Source organism: Mustela putorius, unplaced genomic scaffold, assembly GCF_011764305.1.
Source record: "Mustela putorius furo isolate JIRA1106 unplaced genomic scaffold, ASM1176430v1.1 tig00000281_pilon_pilon_pilon, whole genome shotgun sequence".
NCBI lineage: Eukaryota > Metazoa > Chordata > Mammalia > Carnivora > Mustelidae > Mustela > Mustela putorius.
This window is the reverse complement of record NW_025421343.1, coordinates 24,272,558-24,287,751: the sequence shown is the minus strand read 5'-3', so window position 1 is coordinate 24,287,751 and position 15,194 is coordinate 24,272,558. Positions and strand designations below refer to the sequence as shown.

Genomic DNA, 15,194 nt, shown 5'->3' with positions numbered 1-15,194 from the left:
TTTTTAAGGAAGCCTGTTTCTCTCCTTCAAAATAGCTCCATGAAGCCAGGAGATAAAGAGGAGCTACAGGAACGGAAGAGGAACAGAAAGGGGAGAGTTTTGTGGAGCGCCTAGAAGGTGAATGGCTGTTGTACTTCCTGAGTGAGGTATGGGAAACGGAAAGCATTTCCTTTCAAATTCCTTTTCTCAGTGAAGTGCATCTTAATCATCTCAAAATGTGCGTATCGTCTTGGAGTTAAGAACATCCTTCCTAGAAATATAATTAGGAAGGATTAGCTGCTGCAGACTTTAAGAGGCTTTGAACAAATTAAGGAAGAATGATGTCTTACTTTAGACTCTGTCCATCAAATCCCCAAATACCAGCACTTGGCAAAACACCAACATCCGGCAAAGAATAAAAGCGGTGTGCTTCACAAGCAATAAAAGTGATGCCTACGTCAAGAAAGCCTGAAGATGAAGGGCGTCTGGGTGGCTCAGTTGGTTAAGAGTGTGACTCTTGATTTCAGCTCAGGTCATGATCCCAGGGTCGTGGGACTGAGCCTCACGTGGGTCTTCCCAAGCCCGCTCAGTGCAGAGTCTATTTCTCCCCCTCCTTCTGCTCCTCCCCCTGCCCATGCTCTATCTATCTCTAATGTGAATAGACAAAATTTTTTTTAAAAAGCCATAAGATGAGAATTTTTAAAAAAGTAAATTCTGTACCTGTGGCAGACAGTCCAATAACTTTTTAAGGATTTGAAAACAGCCTCTATATTGGTAACTTAAGATAAAGAAGTAAGTAACTGTCACATTTTCTTAAGACAGGACACATTTTGGTAAGTGAACCTTGATCGTTTAGAAAATAAACAACTTTTTGTCAAACAACAGTGTTTTACTTGAAAATTCATGAAATGACTCAAATTTTTCATCATCCCTCTATCTTTTTTAGGTTTTCGGCTTCAAATACGCTGTGCAAATTTTTTTCCTACACTTTGATAGCAAAGAGTCTGACAATGGCATATAAAAAACAGCAAGGAGAATGTAGACTAAGAAGTGGTCGGGTTCAAGTCACGGCTCTGTTACTACCCACCCATGTGACTGTGGGCAAGACATTCATCTTTTTATGTTATAAAATTTTATGATCTGTGCTGGATGAAGATGTTTGATGGAAAAAAGTTTGTACCCAATGCATTCTTGTTCCATTTCCCATTTCATCAAATAACTCTCAAAAGGGACGAATAACCAGGATTCCTTTTTTAAAGATTTTTAAAATTTATTTCACAGAGAGAGACACAGCGACAGAGGGAACACAAGCAGGGAGAGTGGGAGAGGGGAAAACAGGCTTCCCACAGAGCAGAGAGCCCGATGCAGGGCTCAATCCCAGGACCCCGGGATCAGGACCTGAGCCCAAGGCAAATGCTTAATGACTGAGCCACCCAGGCATCCCAGGGGTAATTCTTTTCAAAGACACTGATATTGATAAAATATTTCCTTATTTTGGTGAGAGCCAACTCCATGAATCATGTGCTCTGGAACCATAGGAACTCTAAGTGAAAAATGGTTTCAGTCTAAGTAAAAAATAACTCAAAATGAAAAATTATTAAGTTTTCCTGCCCCTCCCTGTTTGCTTTTGAGAACTACACCCAATCTTCCATCAAGGTGCAAATCAATTAATATTCCATTAAATACTCATGAGGACTACGAAGTTCAAGCTCATAAAATGGATTTTCAGTGTCCATTTCAGTCATTTTCCCAAGAAACTGGCTGCCTGGGCTTAGTGGTCCCTTTTCGACTTGCTAACGTGCCTCTCAGGAGTTGTTGGCATCTGAAGAAGTGCAAGGAGCGAGAAGACCTAACTTTGCAAAGGCCAAGAAGAGATGATCCAGAGAACTAAACAGAATCTGTAATTGTCAGAGACAGACAGCAAGTGGGTCTTACCATCACCTAGAAGCACCACCAAAGAGCGGGGTTGTCAGGGCAGAACTGCTGGCTAAGATGGGGGGGGCTGATGGAGTCACCTTTTGCCTCCTCTCCTCAATGACTCATTAAACTGGTCTCTTCAGATTACTTGGAGGAAACTGAGGCAGCTTAGCCGATGGGCTACTATCTGCATTCCTGCATGGCCAGACCTCTGGATCCAGAGCCGTCCAAGTATCACCGGCATTTATGCATTCACCGAGGAAGCCTTGTGCCAAGAAGAATAAATCACGCAAACTGAAATGAATGCTGATGGGGAAATGGTATGACAGAATCTTTGAGGGAGTAACAGAGGTGTCAGGGAATGCTTCCCTGAGAAAATGGAAAGCAGGAAAACGAGCAGGTGTTAGCAGGGAAGAGGAGCACAGGCGAGGGAGGGGGGCAGACTGCAGACAGACAATGTGCCAGGAAAGAGGTGGACAGGGTTAAGGAGCTGCCAGGGACATGGTGACAGGCTAGTGCCTGGGTATGATGACAACTAGGAGATAGCGTGCAAGATGAGACCAGGGAGCCTGATGTTCCAGGAGGGGAGAACTCATCTTTCTCCTCAGAGCACTGAGAAGCCACGGCAGGCTCTTATGTGGAGCAAGGCAAGACGAGACTTGTATTTTGAAAAGATCCTCCAGTTGTGGACCAGACTTCATACTTGATAAAATCCCAGGCACCTGAAACACAGGGCCAGCCAGAGCCTTCCCACCATACTCATGGGAAAATCCACCTAACTCTAGCGGGTATAGGAACATTCCCCAATCCACAGTTTAATTTCATCCAGTCTTCCCGGTTCCTCCTGCTATCCTGCACAAACACATAAACATCTTGTCCAGAAATAGCAGTCCTGAAAAATGACAGACATTTTTCCCTGGGTTGGTGAAATCTAGGGTTTCTTTTCTCCACAGGGTTTAAGGAGACATTCTTTCCACTTCAAAGTTCCTGCCTCTGGGACCACAGGATCAGCTCTTTTTGCTAGGTCATCTCTAACGCATTCAAGGAACAGATAAAAAGGTCAAAAATATACTCAACCTTGAGAGCCACAGTGAAAACATGCTAACTCTAAGCAGGTTTACCAGACACATGAACTTGTTTTTTCATTTCCTTCTTATGCTTATTTTTTATAACGTGAGTTGGGCTCATCACCTCCCTCACAGAGGACATACGTCTTACAGGTTCGGGTTTTTTTTTTTTTTTTTTTCTACAGATTCTTTATTCTGATCCCAGGCGATGCTGGGGCAGAGAACAGCAATAAAAGTTTAGTCTTCAATTTTAGTCTATATGCTGCTTGAACATAAACAAACTGTTAAGCCAAGGAAAATGGATTTAGTGCAACCCTAGGGGCACCTTAGAAAGATTCACGGGCAGTATCTATGGAATGCCAGACATATCCAAATGTAGAGAAGGATTTTTACTGTAATCTAGGCAACACCCAAAATCAGGTGCTAAAAATCATTCTGCGGTTTGGGATGAGCCATGCAGGCCAGAGCTAAAGCTCATGGGTTCTATGTGTCCACCATTTGCAATCGGCCCCAACTGCTTATCAGGGGATTCACGTGTGTTTCCATCCCAGTTCCATCAGCAACTGCAACAAGTCCTTGGACAACTAATTCATTCCCGGTGCACAAATTTATTTCAACACAAAATAATCCTATGGGGAATTCATTATCAGGCTCAAGGGCTCCAGTCGAAGGAAGGGACATGCCTGGCTCTTTCCCCTCTCCTCTACATGTCTGCCCATCCCTTCCTAACCACCCCCCACCCCCCACCAAGAGCTCTGCAATCAGAGCCCCCAAGCCACTTGTCTAGTACTTGGGGCTGTTGTATGCCAAAAAGTACTTGTTTGTGACTGGTGCTGATTTTTCAATGCCAGCTCCACAAGGCTAAGGGCATAAGGAGAACCAGGGCCCCTCCTGCTTCCTGGACAGCTCTAGGCTCTTGGTTTTTCCCTCTTCCGGTCACCACGTGCCTGAGGGTGCTGGTCCCAAGATTTCAGAGAACAGTGGGGGCTACATTTATTTCTTCAATCTCTGTGAAATGCTTAAATCTAACTTTTATCAGAGTCATAAGGTCTGGCTAAGTTATTAATGGAAGGGTGCCTTGGTGGTTACTATCCCTTGTGACTATGGTTCACTCTTGAATATCAGGGAAGATCTCAAAAACAAGGCTGAGTCCTTAAGAAAATATTCTGGAAGTCAGAATAATGGCTTTAGCATTATTACCAAAATAATTTTACCAAGCCCCTCAAAGATGTTCACACCCAGAACGTGTCAATATATTAGGGTACCTGGCAAAGGGAAATTAAAGTTGCAAATGAAGTTAAGGCTGCTTATCAGCTGACTCTGAGATGGGGAAAGTTATCCTGAATTATCCAGAGGAGCCCAATATAATTACAAGTGTCCTTAAAAGTGGAAGAAGGAAGAGGCAGATGAAAGAGAACTGGGACAGCATAAAACACTGAAACAACATCCTGATTTCTACCAATGAAACTGGAAAGCAAATTCTATCCTAGCACCTGCCCTTTTTTAAAAAATTATTTTTATTAACATATGATGTATTATTTGCCCCAGGGGCACAGGTCTGTGACTCATCAGGCTTACACATTTCACAGCACTCACCATAGCACATGCCCTCCCCAGTGTCCATAACCCAACCAGCCTCTCCCTAACACCCCACCCCTCAGCAAACCTCAGTTTGTTTTGTGAGATTAAGAGTCTCTTATTGCTTGTCTCCCTCCCAATCCAATCCTGCTTCATTATTTCCTTCCCCCTAGCCTCCAAATCCCCTACCCTGCCTCTCAAACTCCTCATATCAGGGAGATCATATGAGAATTGTCTTTCTCTGATTGACTTATTTTGCTCAGCATAATACCCTCTGGTTCCATCCACATCATTGCACACCTGCCCTTTTTAACTGCACATTTTTGAGTTTCCAGTTCCTTATGTACCTTTCACCAGAACTTAAACCCAGCCAGGTGCTGGTTCTATCTCGAAACTACTCCTGGCGCAGCCTTCCTCATGGGACGCAGTGGGGTGCAGACAGGGCAATGCACAAGTCACCTCCCGCCCCTCCCTCTCCCATCCCCATCCCACAGTTCCGTCCTCCTACCAAGTCCCACTCAAGAGAAAAGGTGCCCTGCTTCCAGGGCCTCAAACACCATCTCACCTCACCATTTTCCCTAAGTGCTGACAAACAAAATAGTGCTGACCAACAGGTGATCCTAATATGAGCATACACTGTACAATGGCTCATAAAGTCCTTCTCAAACCTTGACAAGGTTATGTCCCGCTGGGCATGTTTTTCTGATGAATTCACGAAGGTCATCTTCTGGAATTCCCACACATACCCACCTCCACAGCCTTATTCCCAAGAATCAAAAACTAGAAAAACTCTAAACATCCAGTAGTCTCTGGCACTGGCCCTATGAACTCCAGCCGCACGCAACCACACAGACGAATCTGAGACATAACAAGGGGTGAAAAAACATGCACTAGATGATTCATTGATAGATATGCTGTTGAAAAGCTGGATTTCTGGTGTTAGACGTCAAGACAGCAGCTCCCTTTGGGAACTAGGGAGACAGCAGATCTAGGAACATGGGGGCTTACGTGGTTCTGGCATGTTCTACTCTGACATGGGTGATACAGGAGCGTGTTATCACTTTGGGATAATCGCTAGGCTTAATGCACTTTTGATTTGTGGACTCTATGTATGTGATCTCAATTAAACTTCAATTTTTTAAGTTTAAAATACACATATAAAATGATAAAAGCAATCACTGGTTCAAACTATGAGTTCTCAACCCATCCCTACAGTGTCATAAAACATACACTAAAATCCTTGGATTGAGCTCCTTTTCATCAACTTTCTGCCACTCTGCCTTTTCTCCCACACCATCACGTAGGATCAAGACCTTCATTGCATAGACATGTTAGGTGGATCAGACACAACAGAAATGCAAAGTACCTCTGCAAAGCATTTTGGGCTTTACAAAGGCAAAGAGCATTATTCCAAGAGCAAAAGGTAACTCCTTGCAATACAAGTAGGTATTCATGAGACAATACTCACACAAGGACTTAGACCTTATTTTTTTCCTCTAGGAAAAAACTAAAAAAAAATGTATTCAACATTTATCAAAGCCCTTCTGTGTACCTATGGCGGTAAAGAGATGAAAAACTGTGCAGTGAGTGTTATAATAACAGAGGGTAAAGGAAGCACAGAAAGGAGTCCCATGGGACGATCAGCAGAGTAGGAGGTGAGGGTCAAGACTGAGCAAGGTCCCCCACCTCTAGGTTGAGAGATCATTTGGGGAAACTGCCCATTTAAGTACTGACCATTTCCTTGACTTCTTTCATAAGTTTAGGTAAGATCCCAATCTCAATTTTTATGCTACAAAAGTTTAAAACTTCTCCCCAAAGTTTTAACTGTTGGTGTAGTTTTGGTTCTTTTTATATTTTTCTTATTTATTTATTTATTAGAGAGAGAGACAGCGTAAGGGAGGAGAGGAGAGAGGTCAGCGAGAGAAGCAGACTCCCTGCTGGGAAGGGAGCCTGATGTGGGATTCGATCCTGGAACTCCAGGATCCTGAGATCATGACCTGAGCTGAAGGCAGTCGCCCAATCAACTGAGCCACCCAGGCACCCTGTTGGTGTAGTTTTATAATGAGGTTCCCCCCTCCTTTCAGGGTAGCATGAGGAAACCCAAATAAAGGGAAGGAGCTTACATTTCATTGTTGTTGTTGTTGTTAAGTAGGAGAAGTACTGGAAAGAAAGAACATTATACTAAGCCCCCCAAGCTTATAGATATCATGGCATATAATTTGGGGGTTTGGGCTTTTTTTTTTTTTTTAAGACTCACAACCACAGTGACAGGAAGGTAAGAATGAGGCAAAGATAAAGGACAGCACAGCACCCTCTTCTCCCCGGCACAGATACCACTCAGCACTGCACTGCCTCCTATCCACTAACCCATGGTAAATGCAAAGTATTGAGTTCTCAAGAACTTGGAAAGTGGAACCCATCATGTCAATGTGGATTCTAAAGGGCCTTGCCTATATTTAGAAAATATCTGGCATACTATGAGCTCACTTGATAAATATAGAATGCATTTGAATTACTCCTGTCTTTTAAAAGAACATTGGCTCATTTGGTTCCTTTCTCTTCACCACATCCCTGGGAAGAAGAGAATGAAAAAGAGGGAAAGTTAATGCCATTAGATAAATGCAGTCCCCTCACCTGAACTGAGACAAGACAGGATTTTTCCAGGGAAACTAACCACCATCCTCTCCAACATCAGGACACCACAAGATGATGAAAATAGCCATCATCAGGGAAGAAAAAAAAGATGAGACACATGTGAGCTCCCCAGATAGATTTGACATCCATATCCTGAGTGAAACCAGACTTCCTTCTCAAGCTCCAAGAGAGGGGACAGGGTACAGTGTCTCCCGCAAAAGTGCTTCCTCTTTATACCGTAGAGATAACAGCTCCCACTTGGCAAAGTAGCGGTCATTTGTACCAACCTTCTCTAGTGACAAAAAGACATCAGCAGCTAAAGACTGGCCCTCACAACCTCCCCGTGTGGTTCCATGGTCAGTGACTATAACATCCATCATGATTAACAAGGACAACATTTTACACAAGTCCAAACAGTCTCGGTGAGCAATGCAGAGGACTGACAGCAAACTTTTATGGGTCACTTCAATATATATGTGAATAATGATACTGACAGGTGATGAAAAAGTTCTGGAACACTGAACAATTTTGAATTTTTCTCCTTTGTGGAATCTCTCCACCACAACTTATAAGCATTAACACCTTTTTGCATAGAGGACAAAAGACAGACACTAGAGGTGCACCGGTGACCTAACAGTGGCAATTCTCCGACAAAGATACTGAGAGCCATATGCAGATAACATCTATAGGATACGCTCTGAGAGTAACCCGAAACGTTAATACGGAATTTCCCAAGGTCAAGAAGAAGTTCAAAGAATCGGAAGTGGCGGCCAAAATCTGCATACAGGAGGAGGAGGCATCCTTTGGTCTTTTCTTTAGTTCACAGAGTAGCTGTGATGTGGCCTGCCAAAACTGGAAAAAGGAACACCGTAATAATGAACACCTTCCACGAAGAGCACGAATGAAACGACCATCTACAGCAGTGACTACTGCCAGAATGCCCTGGCCGGGGTCTTTCAAAACCAAGAGCTCCTCAAGGGTCCTGCCGTGAACCATGGACACCCACTTGCTTTTTGTCCCTGACAGAACAGAACAGAGAATGATCCCGGCTATTCACCCATAAGGCTCTGTCAGGGACCATTCATTCACTAAGGATCAACCACTTCAAAGATCTTGGAGACCCATGATATTACAGAAGAAAGCTTCAAAAACAGCAGGATGGGAAGACCTCCGTATCCCTCCTTCCTCCCACAGTCCCAAGCTTGGATCACACCCAATCCTCTTCACCTCTGCCTCCCACATTTCACGCCATGCCAAGGTTTTTCACGTACAGGCACTCCTGAGTTCACCTCCTTCCTCACACCTGTTACAGAGCCATCCTCTAATGACCTCTCTGGCTAATCCACTGCAGACACTACAGCCAGATTAATTTTCCAAGGCAGGAAAAAAAAAAAAAAAAAACCAACAACGTTCCTCCCACTTGACATTCTCTCTTGGTTTGTTCTATCATTGTTGTTACAGAAAACATCAAAAATAGAGCTCTGTGAGAAACCCCCAGGGACCCCCATCATCCCCCTTCAATAATTATCCCTTCATGGCCAATCTCACTACCTCTACACCTCAACCCACTGAATAATTTCAATCAAAGCTCAGACGGTGGGGCGCCTGGGTGGCTCAGTGGGTTAAAGCCTCTGCCTTTAGCTCAGGTCATGATCCCAGGGTCTTGGGATCAAGCCCTGCATCGGGCTCTCTGCTCAGCAGGGAGCCTGCTTCCTCCTCTCTCTCTCTGCCTGCCTCTCTGCTTACTTGTGATCTCTGTCTGCCAAATAAATAAAAAATAAAAAAATAAAAAAAAAAAAAAAGCTCAGACGGCATGGGACTTCATCTGCGAATTCTTTTTAACATCATTCTCCTTACGGAACTATAATGTTTTCATCACAGCCCCCCAATTTAACAATCATCCTTTGCTACCACTAAGTTTCCAGTCAATGTCAGCATTTTCATGATTCGCCTATACCTCATTTTTTGCTTTTACTTACATTTTTTTTAAAGATTTTATTTATTTGACAGAGATCACAAGTAGGCAGAAAGGCAGGCAGAGAGACAGAGGAAGGGAAGCAGGCTCCCCGCTGAGCAGAGAGCCCGATGCGGGGCTCGATCCCAGGACCCCGAGATCATGATCTGAGCCAAAGGCAGAGGCTTTAACCCACTGAGCCACCCAGACGCCCCTACATTTTTTTTTTAATCAGGATAGACATAGGCCAAACATTTTTATTAATTAGCATGTTTCTTAAGCCTCTTTTAAACTATAGTTTCCCTCTGTATTCCTTCCTCTTTTTTTCTATTTTGCTTTGTCATAAATTTTTGGAATTGTTTTGTTAAGATCTTAAGTGTTTAACTTAGTTTTTCAACCAATCCTTACAACCTTTTATTACCACTGGTCTACATCTAGATCAAGTTCCAATCCAATCATATCCTAAATGTGGTCTTTTTTAAAATACATCCTAAAATTCTTTGATATTTGTCCCTTCAAGCAGAGCAACTTAATTTCACTCCCTTTGAGGGTACATCTGACTTAGACTCATTCCTAATGAGGAGAATACAGTGGGAGTGAAGGTGTGTATTTTCAAGGCTAAAGACTACAAAGGCTCTGTGGCTTTCTCCTTGCTCTCTCCAGCAGGGGATCGCTAATCTTGGAGGGAGCCAGCGGCCATGCTGTGAGGACCCTCAGGCGGTTCTCAGAGAGCTCCCTGCTGAGAGGAAGGGAAGCCTCCTTCTAACAGCCAGGGGAGTGAGTAAACTCCAGCCCTAGTTGAGCCGCCCTTATGGAATGGAACCTCATGCAAGACACTGAGCCACAACTCTCTGGGGTTCCTCATCTATAGAGACGGTCGGACAATAAATGTTTACTGCTTTAGGCTGTAGAGTTTTGAGGTGATCTGTTTTACACAGCAGGGTTAAGTAATAGCACACACCCTTCTTCAGGGTTCATGCTCTCACTTCCTTCAGGCCTTTGCTTGAAGGTCATCTTCTCAAGTGGGTTTTCCCTGACAGCCTATTAAGATCACCAGAGCCCCCACGCCATCCTACCCTGCACCCACCCAGCACTTCTGGCCCCTCACTGCAATTTTCACCATGGCAATTGTCATAATGGTTTAATTACGCCAAGTGCAATTGTCTCCCTCCTTGGAGACCTTGAACTCCAGGAAAGCACACATTTTGTTCATCTGCTCATTCTGTACCCAGCATGTGTGGTACCTAGCATGCGCTCAGTTTAACAGCTTGGGGAATAAATGATCAAGACTGAAGGGCTTCAAATGCCACAGAATGAGTAGAACACTAAATACACATTTTGATATTTTAGCTATCTTTATGTCTACAAGCACCTCAAGGAAGCTTAATCAATCTCCTCCCTCAGTAGATTAAAATAACACAAAACCTTGAAACTCCCCTAAAGTAGGCAATCTTAAAAATAAATAAATAAATAAAAGCTAACTTAAGAATTGTTACATCTCCCAAAAGCAGTAGAAATTGGTCCCATCGTATGTGTTCTTTGGCGGTTTGATTAAATAGGGTTTCAGGTGATTCGGTCATTATCTAAAATCATCCACGGGCCAGCTGCCCCCCTGACTTTGTGTCCCTCGAAAGTTATAGCTCATCCATCATTTCAAAAGTTCCTTAAAAGCAGAACTGGATCGTGTACCTCTTAGTACCCCTTGCAGTGCCCAACTAACAGGGCAAGCTATAGAAGTTTATTAAGAAACTGTCAGAATTGCTAGTGCCTCAGGCTATCCCGTCGCCTTACCCAAAAGCACACTGGAGGCACACCCACGCACACACACCCTGTAACAACATCAGGGTAAAAAGTGTCTTCATTCAGCAGATGAAGCCTCTGAAGCAAATTTATCTACTGACTTATTTTTCCAAAGCCGTGTTTCAGCTGAAACCTTAGCCACCTCTTTGACTCACAACATTCTTGTCTAAATTATACGGCTGCTACCAAAAAAAGAAAGAAAAAGTTCCTCCTTTATCTGACTTCTGACATATGGTTCTTACTAACAACCTATATATACACATCACAGAGGGTCAAACTGTAACAAGAGACGGTGATATTCAAGATGAATGCTATCGCTTGTAAATTACTTCACAGTTTATGTAAGTAGTAATGCAAGAAAAAAATAATTGCGATGCATGGTAACCTGACTCTTGATTGCCAAGGCATGGTTCTACACAGAATTGTTCTTTGTTTTTAAGATCCACACCAATGCTGGAAAAGAGATGTCTAGCTAGGAGATCATCAAAGCTTTGCTTCATTTCAAGGACACACAGTTCCATTCACGTTCTGGCCCTTTTTAGAGAAAAGGTCAGTAAAGCACAGCTCACAGGCCAAAGCTGGCCCACAGCCTGTTTTGGTATGAGCCACAAGCTAAGAATTCTTATACACTTACATTTTTTTAATGGTTGAGGGGGGAAAAAGAAACAAAAGAAGAATATGGGGTGACATGTGAGATTTATATGAAATTCAAATTTCAGTGTCTATCATAAGTTTTATTGGATCGGTCACACCCGTTCATTTACGCGTCATCTATGGCCGCATCTACAACAGCAGAGTTGAGAAGCTACAACAGAAGCCATCACAAAGCTGAAAATATTTATTACCTGGCCCTTTGCAGAAAAAGTTGCCACCCTCTACTTCAGGGCACAGATGTGAGTCCTAAATGCCTCTATCTACACCCTAACATGTGTGAATATTATCCATTTATTAAGGGATACATATTACATAACCACTCTGTACAGCCTCAGTTTCCATATCTGTAAAATGGGGTTCATCATAGTACCCACCTTATGGGGTCCCTGTGTGTTGTAAATTCAGAATACAGGCAAAGCACTTGAAAGAGTCCCTGACACAGAGTGAGCCATGACTACGGATTCACCGGACCTGCCAATCCTTGTCACGGGCTTCATTCTCCAAAGGAAATGCTAGCAACATGGTCAGCTTTCCAACTAGCCCCCGCATCTGCTTATCACGGTAGAACAGAAGGACAAGAAGAATTAGAGAGAAAAATGAAAGAAAAACAGAACGGTGAGGAGGGAAGAAGAAGAGAGAGGAAAAAGTATGAGGACCCCACTCAGCTGGGACAGTAGGTGGCCTGCTTGAAGGGGAAGTATAAATTAGGGTAATTTCATCTATACTAGCAGATTAAATAACTCCTGTGGGCTGCCTGGATACCAGTCACCATGTGGAAGCTGTCTCCAGGGGGGGAAAGTATTCCAAATTCCCAGCAATGACTTACAAATGAACCGCTGGGTCAAGCCCATTTTCAAGTGGAGAACTTCCTGTATTTTACATTCCTAGACAAATGACAAGTGAGAGTTGCAGTACATTCTGTGTCTTGTTATCCGTGTGGAGGAGCTAATTAGAAGGAAACAATGGACGTAAGGCCGCTGGGCGGTGAGGAGCTGCTCCCCCGGCGGCTCAGAGGAGGGCAGGGATAAGCAGTCTTATCCAGGAGTCCTCATTGTGTGCAGAATGGCACTTACTTCCAAACGCTAAGAAAAAAACCACGTTCCCATAAATAGAACACAAGCTCATTCACCAAAAATGGACCTGGGTGGCAACTGGGACGTAAACATGGTGTTACTAGAAGAGACACTTAACCTGCTACCGAGGTTGAGAAATGCTCTTTCCCAGGGTTCCCGCTCACTTGAATACCTTCTCTGTGCAGTGCGGCGTTCTTGCCATTTCCATGTGCCTTTGCAAACTTCCATCCTGTTTCTCTTCTTAAATTATTTCAAAACTCTAGACACTTCCCCCGCCCCACTAAAGAAGAAGAATTTTTTAACTCACGACTGCATCGCAAGCATCTATCTCTGGTATCCTGTCTCACCTTGACTCCCCTAGTCCTCTCTAAGGCTTTGGTTTATGTTTATGGTCAGTCTTCCCTGCAGAGGCTAAACACACCCACCAAATATGGTTAAGAGACTTGATGTGTCAACCTTAAGACAAGAGAAGACGTTATTATCCAAGTGATTTCAGCAAATTGTGCAGAACAAGCAGAGTGACGGAAAGCCATGCATCCAGGACAATAATGAAGGTGCTCCTGAAACACTCACTGAGAATGAATCTGCTGGGACAGTCCCACTGAAGGCTTCGGCTTGAGGGTCAAGGTCATCTGGGCCACCGGACTGACTCGTGGTAGACTGTCTGCCTTCTTCAGTGAAGTGCGCTTTGCTGCTTGCTCAGGAGGGACCCAGGAGGAAGCAGCCCCGGGACTCTGACCTCCAAAGCCTGGTGACGAGGTGTCCTGGGCAGCTATGGTTTCACAGGCTTTGCCCTTGGTCCCCGGTTTACACACACAGAGTTGAGGCCGGAGACACATCCCTCCATTCTGGCACGGTGGAACACAGCTTGCTGCAGAAAGACAACAGAAGACACGACTTTGAAGAAAAGCTTTGTAGGGGCACTTGGGTGGCTCAGGGGGTCAAAGCCTCTGCTTTCAGCCCAGGTCAAGATCTCTGGGTCCTGGGATCGAGCCCTGCATCAGGCTCTCTGCTCAGCGGGGAGCCTGCTCCCCCCCCCCTCTGCCTACTTCTGATTTCTGTCTGTCAAATAAATAAATAAAATCTTTAAAAAAGAAAAGTTTTGTAGACTTCACAAATTCTTCCAAAGCCTTCACATTAGCACTAGTATTTTTCCCCCCAAAAATAAAACTGTATTTAAAAACATGATGAAGGGGCACCTGGGTGGCTCAGTCAGTTAAGCAACTGCCTTCAAGTCAGGTCATGATTCCAGAGTTCCCATATCAAGCCCCACATCAGGCTCCCTGTTTAGCAGGAAGCCTACTTCTCCCTCTCCCACTCTCCTGCTTGTGTTCCCTCTCTCACTGTGTCTTTCTGTCAAATAAATATATAAAATCTTTTTTAAAAATTAAAAAAAAAAAAAAAACCACAATGGAGGGGTGCCTTACTGGCTTGGTTGGCTAAGCTTCCAACTCTTGGTTTGGGCTCAGGTCATAATCTCAAGGCCGTGAGCTCAAGCCCTGTGTCAGGAACATGATTAAGGTTCTCTCTGTCCCTCTCCCACCACCACTCACACTGCCTCTCAAAAACAAAAAATACTTTTAGACAAAACAAGATGGCAATGACAACGATGACGATAGCTCATATTTATTAATGACGTTCTCTGTGCTAGGCACTGTTCTCATGAGGTATCGACAAATTTAATCCCCCTGCAACTGCTGTAAATAGATGTTTTATTTTGCCTATTTAACTGTTGGAAGAAACAGACACCCAGGGGTTATGTAACTTGCCAAAGGTCACACGATTGTGAGTAAACAGAAGAGCTGGGAATTGAATCCAAGTGACCTGGCTACAACATCATCATTCCAACCACTCTATCACAGTGCCGCTCAGAAATGCATTAGAAACAAAGGAAAAACTTAAGAAAGTGCTTTGCCCTTTTCTTAAACTGTGCTCTGTGTCAATTTTAGGTATCCAAATAAGACTCAGCAAAACAAACAAACAAACAAAACAAAACAAAAAAACAATTTCCACCTCAAACCCCCAAAGGTGCAACAGACTTCATCTGACATAAGCTATCAGAGCTTGGAGTGACTGAGAAATGTAGTCCAACCCACTTTCTTGTTTTTACAGGGCAGAAGGATGCACAGATGGAGAAGGATCCAACATACACTTTCATACTTTTGTTTTTAAAAGCCAGGGCCCTGTACACCATTCCTCATGTTACAACGGGAGGCAACCAAAAAGAAATGAGCTCTTTATCTCCTATCCGATAGGATGCAAGTATTCCGAATCACTGACCTGAGGTAAGCGGATTTCATCATAGGCAAGGTACTAGAGTTGTCTAGCGGTTACAGACTTAAATTTTATTAGGTGTATTAGGTTGATGTTATAGGCTGATGGACAGGATTCCTTCAGTTTCTTCTTTATTTGTCCAAATGCTCTGATTTACGCCAACTGATTTTTTTATCAGTCCACTTTTAACTTTAACTCTTGGTCCTCAGGCAGATCACACTACAAATCCCTATAAAATTCAATGCCGGATTCAGACCACATGAA

The 15,194-nt window shown here is 43.7% G+C and overlaps 1 protein-coding gene across 8 annotated transcripts in view; it reads right to left on the bottom strand.

The window, feature by feature from the left end:
- LTBP1 (latent transforming growth factor beta binding protein 1) overlaps positions 1-15,194 on the bottom strand; it is a 399,079-nt gene that overhangs the window by 342,622 nt on the left and 41,263 nt on the right. For all 8 annotated transcript variants that reach the window (XM_045079241.1, XM_045079243.1, XM_045079244.1 and 5 more), the window contains exon 3: positions 13,230-13,527. In XM_045079241.1, the coding sequence (XP_044935176.1) occupies positions 13,230-13,527 (298 nt within the window). The remainder of the gene's footprint in view (positions 1-13,229; positions 13,528-15,194) is intronic.